The 9717-nt window shown below is 35.9% G+C and overlaps 1 protein-coding gene across 1 annotated transcript; it reads right to left on the reverse strand.

Moving 5' to 3' along the window:
- Positions 1 to 487: 487 nt before the first annotated feature.
- LOC116303769 (DDB1- and CUL4-associated factor 8) lies at positions 488 to 9711 on the reverse strand. The gene is made up of 13 exons (XM_031713369.2): positions 9165 to 9711; positions 8954 to 9013; positions 8006 to 8086; positions 7274 to 7368; positions 6977 to 7087; positions 6651 to 6678; positions 6438 to 6488; positions 6020 to 6080; positions 5356 to 5410; positions 5029 to 5081; positions 4816 to 4946; positions 4029 to 4259; positions 488 to 3376 (listed from the first exon to the last, which is right to left on the reverse strand). Exons 1-13 carry the CDS (start codon positions 9588 to 9590, stop codon positions 3263 to 3265), a joined length of 1497 nt encoding a protein of 498 aa, XP_031569229.1. The 5' UTR covers positions 9591 to 9711; the 3' UTR covers positions 488 to 3262.
- Positions 9712 to 9717: the final 6 nt, after the last annotated feature.

A 9717-nucleotide genomic window follows, 5' to 3' on the forward strand; every position in this document is an offset into this window, starting at 1 on the left:
TCCATCGATCGTCATCGTCATCATCATCACTATCAGTCACTCGCCAAAATCAGTATCGTCACCATCACCAAATCACATCGTTGTTATCATTACCATCAATTTTTTTCAACCTTCAAATTTTATCGATACCCTGAAACAACCATTTATCATTAGTGTTGACTTCATCACCCCATTATCAGATTGACATCATTATCATGTAGCATCATCAGCATCTTTATCATCACCCCATCATCTGACTGATCGTTGTCATCATCATCATCATGCAACATCGCTCAACATCAATAGTGGTAGCGTAGTCATCACCCGATAATAATAATAGTGATTCCCTCCACGGTCTAAGGTTTATGAACCCCACGAGAACAAAAACGCTTTATTTCAAACAACAAAATGAGAAATCATAAAAGTTAATAGCAATAATGTTTTCTTTACTTTTTTCCATTTCCATTTTCAGGGGAAAAGAAAGACAAGAAAGGTAAAATACATGGTCTGCAGTTTATAACCTTTTAATTAATATACTTTTAAGTATATTAGCTTTAAATATTAAAATAATTAAAGCTAATATACCTTAGCAAACTATATACAAACGATAAACATTAGTAAACACCCTCTCTATATTATATCATCATTATATGAATAATATTTTTATGTATACAAAGTTCCAATGATATATAGCTCCTTTGTTGTGAAGGAGGATTAGAATTTTATGGTGCTATGCACAATACCGTGGCCTCCAAATTAACATTTTGAAAAAATTCTTGAATAACATTGCCATAAAGCTTTTTTTCCTGCAGCTGGGGGTTGCTTCAAAATATTTTTTTCCTAAGTTTCTAGACGTGTTAAAAAACTATTGGTTAGCAATGAGTGCACATACCAGAAAGCTCTACACATGCAGTGGGTAGGCATTAATAATAACGGCAATGATGAAGGGCCTATGTTCCCATGGGAACGAAAGGAATAAGCAACAGGCATTGGTAAAATATATATTTTATGAAGTTTCCTGCAGATATAATGGTTTTCTGCCAAGTTTCCCTCTACGTTACAGGTAGAAAAAAGAAATGCTGCATTTGGAGCTATATAATATCTATTTGTAATGACTGCATCTGACAAAACACAAAACCTTACCAAGTTAATTACATTCAGGAGTGCTATGCTTTTATAAGATGCTTTTATAAGCTTGAAATATGTTCCTGTTATATGTAAATAGCTAAATAAATTATTATTTTAATAATAATATTGTTTAATTTATTTAGTATTTTTGTCTGATGCAGATAGCATATTATGACAGCCTTGTTACCCTAAACATGACATATCTTAACCCATTGGCTAATGGGATAAGCTGAATGGATAGATGAGTAGCATATAATTTACACACTTTATAACTCAGTATAAAAATAGGATTTATTGCATTGAGGAATGCATGTCATCTCACAAACTGGGTTGCAAGGCATTTTAGGCCTTTCTCATGTGGCAATCATGTTGGCTGTGATAGTACAGTGGTACCTCTATTAAGCGGCCACCCTCGGGACCGAGCCAAGTGGCCGCTCAATAGAGGCTGGCCACTTAAATGGAGATAGTACAAGAAAAGTCATTAAACTCACCAGATAACCAAATAATGGCGAGATAATGCTATTATTGATTGTGCAGATTAAAGAATTTCCTGTTGTAATCAATTGTCACAATCATTAATATAATTTTGTGGCCACTTAATAGAGGTAATAATAGCATTTGGGACTTGTAAATAGTGGCGCGGCCGCTTAATAGAGGTGTTAAATACAGTACTTGAGTGACAAATATTTTGGGACTTTGAAAAGTGGCTGCCATATAGAGTTGTGGCCGCTTAATAGAGGTACCACTGTAGTTTGCATGTGTAGTTTGGAGTGGCTGACACAGGTGAAAGGCCAAGTTTGACACCATGACCTCCATTCTATGCCATGTCATGAAATATTATTATGATTATAGTGCTTTTTAGGGTTACTGCACAACTATTCAATTTTGAGTTTGCGCATGCACGAGCACTTGATGACAATTGATGATGACGTACATGACGCATTACTAGTGTGCAAAAATGAACACAACATATTTTTGGAATACAACATTAGCCATGTTTCTTATCAGTGTGCAGTGAAATATCAATGGTTTCTTTCACAACATCGTTTTTTGACTGCCAAATAGGCCTGTATAAATCTACCTAGACAAAGTTTTCCTTGTGTTCAAATCAACAAATTTTAGTTGATAACATCAAATCTATTTTGCACCAGCTTTTTCTGCCTTATGATTAGTCTTCAGATATGATATTAACTTGACTTGACAACAATAGAGATTTTGCACCATCACGTGTTGGTGCCCATAATACAGCTTGGACTGCCTGTGGTTAGATGACAGAACAATAAAATCCCTTTGCTCTTGGGAATTGAGTTCTTTCTCATGTAAAACATTTGTATTAATCCTACCATCTAACATGGCTGCCGTCACATGATGGTGCGAAACCTCTATCGAAGATAGCCTTAGTTAGATAAACTGCAACACAGCTACTGTGCCTTATTTATTTATTTAAATTTGATATTAGTGGCAATACTGGGGCCATGCAGGGGTTGGGTGGCACAGACTTTCTCACCCCAATAATTTGAAATTGCAAGGAGACATGCCATGACAGTGTAAAACTGCCTTCCCCTCAGTGTAGTTAGCTAGGCCCTAAATTAACCCTTTCACTACTAGAGAAGCCAAAAGCGGCCAACCGGAAATGCTACATTTTTTCTAGAGGAGTGGCCAAAAGTGGCCAGCGGAAAGAAATTTTTGCTTTTCAATTACCCATCACCTAAGACATATATTTTTCATTTTGATATTGAGAAATAAAAAAACACCCTAATTATGTTCCTGGAAGAGCCTGTGTTGGACCCTTTTAACTTCTAGTAGTGAAAAGGTTAAACCTCTGCTCCAATCTCACACCTGCTATCCCAGGCACAGGAAGGTACCAAAAGACTCAGGGTATGAGGTTGCCTTTGATCCTGATCATTGCAGAGGCTTTCTCACCACAGTGCATCTCGGTCCCTAAGAATGGGAGGCACTAGTGCTTGCTCAGTTGATTTTTTTAACCACTTCAAAATGGAAGGTCTAAAGGGTTTCTTAGTCCATAAATGTTTTTGCAGGCTGACTACATCACGCTAGTGAAGTTAAATAATACATTTACCCTGCTAGAAATGCAAAATTATATTATTATATTACTATTTTACAAAATGAAATAAAGTGTATTGAAGAGTCTTCTTTAAGAAGAACTGCACTCAACTCTTCCTGGTAAATCATCATCGTCATCATCTTCCTCCTCATTATCACTCAGTTCAGGACTATCACTGTCATCTTCTCTAGCACCTCTTCTTTCCTGAAGAAAAGATTTTAATCAATTTGCACTGTCTGTCAAAATATTTATCTATGTAATATAAAAACTGAAGGTGCTGTTAGACTAAGCAATGCAATTGGAATGAATTTTTGCTATGAGTGAAGAATGTAGAAGGGGTAATACACTAGGTGATGTTTCAAAATTGTGCCACTAATTGTTGAAAAATTGAAACTGTAAAAAAACAGCAAAATGCTGCACTGGGCAGTTTATGGTGCAATATGGCAGAACAATAATTATTGTGAGTCATGCTGCAAGGAACATTGCCTGATACAGTATAAAATAGATCATTTCTGAGACAGCAAACATGGTGCATTGTGGTCTAGCTTGGGTACAAAATCTTTAGTCCACCATGCCTTGTATGACGATGCTTGAACTGAAGCTAGACCAGAATACACTTTTTTCTATGAGGTCTTAGCATATCGTCCATTACAGTGCAAATTGAAAAACCATGGGCACCTAGAAATACTCTAGGAATGTTCTATTCTTCTTTGGCCAATTAGAATTGACTTTCTAACCACAAGATAACGAAAAGAGAATAACGCTTCTGATTGGCTATTGAACATTCTTGAAATATTTCTAGGTGCCAAATTTTTTTTCTATTCTCACTGTAAAGGTCTTTTGTACAAGAACTTACCCTAAGTCTCTGATGAACGTGATGCATCATCAGATATATTAGATGTTCACTTATAGGATCATGAGGTCTTAGCCTATCATCCTCGCGGTCATCTTTATTACTGTCAATAAGCTTCTGAAGTCCACTCAAGTCATTGGGTTCTTTTGCTAGGGGAGCCCAAATCTTGACGTCATGGTCCAGACCACTGGTGGCCAAAAACAAAGCTGAAGGGTGCGGCTCCAAACAATTGACCTTGAGCAAAAAATAATAATAATTAATATTACATACAGCTGTAATTATACGTTTTACTCACTCTCTTGCAATTGATAAGCCAAAAAATTTAGACAATCCTTGATAGCACATAAATTTGAAATGTAAATGCATTATTTGCAAGGTTTTCTGCAGCCTATGGCTTTGGCAAATAACAAACCCTCAGTCTTGTAGAAATAGACCTCTTTAGCCTCGTTGTTTGTTGTCCCATTTCAGAACATGTGATACCACTTTTGGGAGTTGATTCTTTCATAAATGTAATAAATATTTTAAAATGTTCATCATAAAAGAACAATTCTCCAGGGAATGTCACGTGGTCTGAAATGGGCAATTTGCATACGGTAAATTGAGAGGTCCTGATCCAGCCAAAATTTTAAGGGGGGCTTATTGAGTTTAGAGGGGGGCTAATTGAACTTCTTCCGTCAACACAACGGAAAACAATAAAAAAGCATCTAATTCTTCAGTTTTGTTTTGTTTCTTTTTCTGCCCCCCTGGATCCGCCTTTGAGGTCTATTGACAATAGGATGCTCAAGCTTACCACTCCAGTTTCATCTCCCTTCATGTACTGTACAATGTCTTGTGTTTCTTTATCCCACAAGAAAACATTACCACAATCACTTCCACTGACAACAAACTCACTTCTTGGGCCAAAAAAATTCACTCCTTTTACTGAAAAAAATGAGAAATACTTATTAAATCTTTGATATCAGAGAACTTGTCTTAACAATACTTGAACTTTTTTTTTTCATACCAGTTGCATTGTTTCTATGTCCTTTATATTTCTTTATATATTCAGCACCACTACTAAAAATGGGACAAGAAAAGTCATGTTAAATCTGAGGTCAAGCCCACACAAATGCATTTTTGAAACACCTATTTTTTCACCTCATTGAAAACACATAGAAAACTTCAAGTCAATATCACGCTTTTATTTTCTGATCGGAAATGATGCAATGCACAGATTATGAAAAGTATGTAGAGTGTCTGACACCTAGCAAGCTGCATAATCATTGTACAGAACTGATCACAGTATACAGTCTGTCATGGTCATGGCTTGTAGAATTCAAACGATACTTACCTAGAGTATGAATCAAATAGATAAATGTCTTCATCATTGTAACTAACTAGAAGTTCTAAAAATCAATTTAATAATGATAAATAAATTTTCTAGTTAACACTGTATATAATTTAGATATCTAAATCACTAAAACAATGTTTAATTCACTACAGGGGAACAAGACTAAACAGCTGATAAATAGCCAGACATGTTGACCAGCCTTGTTAGACACAACAACAACGTGACCACAGTTGATATGACTTCAGGGCTGTCAACTCTCCCGGATAAACCGGGAGTCTCCAGATTTTGGACTGTATCTCCCGGTCTCCAGATTAGAGTATCAAATCTCCCGGATAATCCCCGAAGCTGACCATTCCTTGCGAGACTCGACTTTCACAATCATAAAATTCCAATTATTTTATGTCGTTTATGTTATTTTACATCGCTGAAATCAAAATGTTCCTCATAAATTGTTCTTGCAAGCAGGCCATTGTAATATAAATGATAATCTGATTGGTCAGAAATAAACCAATCACATCAAATGTTACAAAGCGAAAGACGTCTTTTCGCGTGCTTTTTGATGCACTGTGACGTCATGTCCCTTCCCTATCAATTCTCCAGATTTGAATATCTATAGCCCTGTGACTTGCTTAAGAGGTGTTTTATGATATCAATGTAAACATACCTGATCCATCATGGGAGTATACTAGACAAGTTATATTGGCAAAAAAGCTATTATTCTCTTTCTGAAAGAAAAACAAAATTTAGATTTAGAATGCTTGACTCCAGAAAATGCCTATACTACAATATTATGGCTTAGTCGCTTATAGATCCTACCTAAATCCTAAGACATTATTACCACAGAGAGATTAGAAAATTCCCTCCCCCATTGTCAACCTCCATAAGAAGAAACTTGCAACATAAATAAAACCCTTTTAAAAATAGCTTATCTATGTGTACATTTTGTTGTGAGAATTGAATGTCAAATTTTCCTCCTTAGAATAATGCAGTAAGCAAAAGATAAGCATAACGAGCATAATATACGATAACATATAGCAAATAAGATAAAGGTCTGTTGTTGAACAGTTCGCTTAATTTATTACCAAATGGTGTGGACAGTAGGATTTGACTGGTTCAATATAACTCTTGTGGTCCTACAAGAAGAGAGCAAGATTACTGAGCATGAGTGACAGTATAGTACGTGACTCTTAGAGCAGGCTATGTAAACATATACTATCTGAAAGCAAATATTCTGCCAATTCATCTGAAATTGTCCTCCTTGGCCGAGAATAAAATCAAAAAGGTATTCCACTTACCTGAGGTGCTTTTCTCCTGTCATATATTCTACAAATTAATAAAAACAACATTTCAATATTTTTAGATAAATAAGCTTTTGAAGATATAAAGAAAAGGCTTGACACCACAGGTAAGCCATTACAAATTCCATACATTGTATAATATTAAATGAAATACAGTAAAGCCTGGTTCACACTTGCATCAGAATCGTAAGCAACATACAGACTCAGTATTGCATTCATCATTTAGGTGTGTAAAAAAGACAAGCACTGTTAGTGAGCGGTACACTACTGAGTCTGCATGGTGCTATAGTGCAAACCAAGGTAAGTACTGGTACACTACTGACCTAGCATACTGATCCCTGCCTCCAACAGCAAATTCAAAGACATTAGAAGGATTGATGAAGATGGTATACAAAGGGACTTTTTTGTGTTCATCTGCTCGGCAACAAAATAACCTAACAGTATATAATCCTTGGTTAATATTGTTGTTTATCTAATATTCTAGTCAATTGCAAAATCATTGTTGTGTTCAAAACATAGAAAGTAAAGGCTGAGACTGCAGAGATAATACATGGGATGTATGGTAATTAGAATACATAAAAAAATGCCTTAACGTGGTAATATTTTGCTTCACAACCTACTTCTTTGCCCTATCCTCCCTGAGATCCAGCTGATATATGAGACCATCCTCTCCGCATGTGAGGAACAGCCATGGAGAGCCTGGTTCAATGCTTAGCTATAAGAGAGAAAAACAGCAATGATGTTAGGGACTAGTGAGGTGAGGTTGTTGCAAATAAAGGGGTCACTGATTTTAATCATTTACTTTATTTTTCCTACTCTTAAAGATACAAGGGTTTTTTGCCAGGTTTTCATATCAAGGGTAGGGGGACTGGGGAGAGGGAAGGGGAGTAGCACTATGGGACTAGGGAGAGGGAGACTGAGGGAGCTACAATCTTGGACAAAAAGAGTTGAGAATTTTTCATTCAATCATGAAATAATAGAATTTCCCTTTTTTTAAAAAAATTTTGTCCGTACCCCCTCCCCAGGACAATGTTGGTCCCAGTAGGTAAAGCAGCCCTGTATCCCTTGAAACAACATTGTTTAGGGGGGGGGGGGGGGGGAGGGGGATCATTTTAAGGGGAATTTTTCATGAAAATACCATTAAAACTAAACATTTCTCAACATTTTTGACCAAGATTGTGGCTATTTTAAGGTAGGTCCTTCAGTTAATATCCTCCCTACACAAAAACCCACCATTCATCTCACAATCAGAAGGCTGTATGTTAGATAACTCTTAGTGGTTACATATTTTTACTCTCTTTAAGATAACGGCTATTTATTTTATTATTATTTATTATTTATTTGATAAATACCTTGTGAGCAGCTCCCCTGTGTTGTGCCAACTGTCTTGTTTCATTCACAGTGCCAGTGGATGGTACTATTCCAACTCTCACCTAAAACAAGCATCCATGTAACTTTCTATGACTTGGCTATTAATAAACAAATTTTTTTAAATTTATAAAAAAATTATTGTCTTTAAATAAAATTGCTTTGATGCCTAACCATAATGAATATTATTTTTCTTATCGATAGACGTTACTTCTGGTAATATATGTGCTTTCACTGGGGGGCAACTACTGTAATGTTTCATAACCTTGGAGGACCTTGGAGGTCATATGAGTATAGTATTTCTTGATTTCTGGTTTCAGAGGGCCACAAGTTTATTAGCGTAGTACACTATTTAGTGCCACCCTCATTAAATAAAGTTGTTATTATTATAGACAGTAAAAATAGTCAGATAAAATACTTTATGACTTATGTTGACATGATTCGACTAAACAGTTGATAGTTGCATATTAATTGCCCTACAGTCAACTCTAAAAAGATATGCCCAATTGATAGCAAGCAATTGTGTGAAGACAAATATTTGCAATGTTGTACTTTCTAAGTTCAACAAACAGGTCGTTTTCTAGCTTGTGTACAAACAACATCATATAAGGTGTGATGTACTCAAGCCAGACAAGAATACACCACTACAGACATGTCACAGACCACATTTTATTCTCACAGACAATATAAAATTATAATTGGCATTTAAATTCATTAACATAATGAAATAAATAACAGCAAATCTCTAGGTCAGAGAGTCGTTAAATAATTTGTTCCATAAAATTCATCTGCAATATCTAAATGCCATATTAAAAAGAAAATTAGTGGCAAATCATGTACTTTAAATAAACAAAGTATCATTTTTGCATATAGTCATACAAATAATAAAAGAATTACATAATAAAAAAAAAGAAAAGAAAAAATAAAAGTACCTGTCCATCTCTCGCACATGTGACAAGCGTGGAATCGTTGGAATAAGGCATAAATTTTGCCTGAAGGAAAAAGTTTTTGTATCAGCACAAAATCTTTGAAGAATGATTCACCTTTATGTTGTTATTTTTAATAGACAATATCCTACACAATTCAACACCAGGTTTTTAACTCGACAGGGAGATAATAGACTTTAAATCGTTATAACTTTACCTGGAAAACATTACTTGAGTGTCCACTATCATAATTAACGACTTTTCTGCTCTTAGCCCAATCCCAAATAACGACATCCAGATCGTCACTTCCAGAAGCTAAAAGATCGCCCGAATCATTGAAGTGTAGTGTGTTCACACATCCATTGTGATGTGTTAGTGTCTTGTGTTGTTTTAGCCTGCTTACGAACGTGGTCGACGCGCAAGCTTCTTTGGCAAAGTTGGCAGGATTAAGCAGTCCCTGCTGACGAGAATACAAGCTTGAGATAACAGCCCATTGCTTCCTGGATGCCGTCGAGGGCGCCGCCATGTTTGAGTCGTCTTTGAGTTTTTGGTCCAGTTCTTCATGTTTGAGTGTGTGATTCTCCGTTTCCTCTCGTTCTCCATCACTCTTTTCTTTCTTTCCCTTGCCTTTACCTTTTCTCATGGTTACTGCTTTCAACAGCTTTAATCAAAGCCTCAAGTGAGGCCCTGAAGAGGAAGAAGTTTGAGATCCAGTAACATTTATACTGTTATTTTGTTCAAACATATATAACACTACTGAGGATTTCAAC

This window comes from Actinia tenebrosa, unplaced genomic scaffold, assembly GCF_029948245.1.
Source record: "Actinia tenebrosa isolate PJP-AT-01 unplaced genomic scaffold, QUT_ActTen_1.0 PGA_scaffold0__85_contigs__length_37466705, whole genome shotgun sequence".
Lineage (NCBI taxonomy): Eukaryota > Metazoa > Cnidaria > Anthozoa > Actiniaria > Actiniidae > Actinia > Actinia tenebrosa.

Bases quoted from the DNA above. Each gene is read 5' to 3' on its own strand.
- LOC116303769 (XM_031713369.2), bottom strand. From the start codon at position 9,590: ATGAGAAAAGGTAAAGGCAAGGGAAAGAAAGAAAAGAGTGATGGAGAA. The intron at 6,679-6,976 runs GTCAGTAGTGTA...ATTAATTTGTAG, and splicing joins GGCAGGGATCAGTATGCTAG to AATATATGACAGGAGAAAAG. The intron at 5,082-5,355 runs GTAAGTATCGTT...TCCCATTTTTAG, and splicing joins CTATTTGATTCATACTCTAG to TAGTGGTGCTGAATATATAA.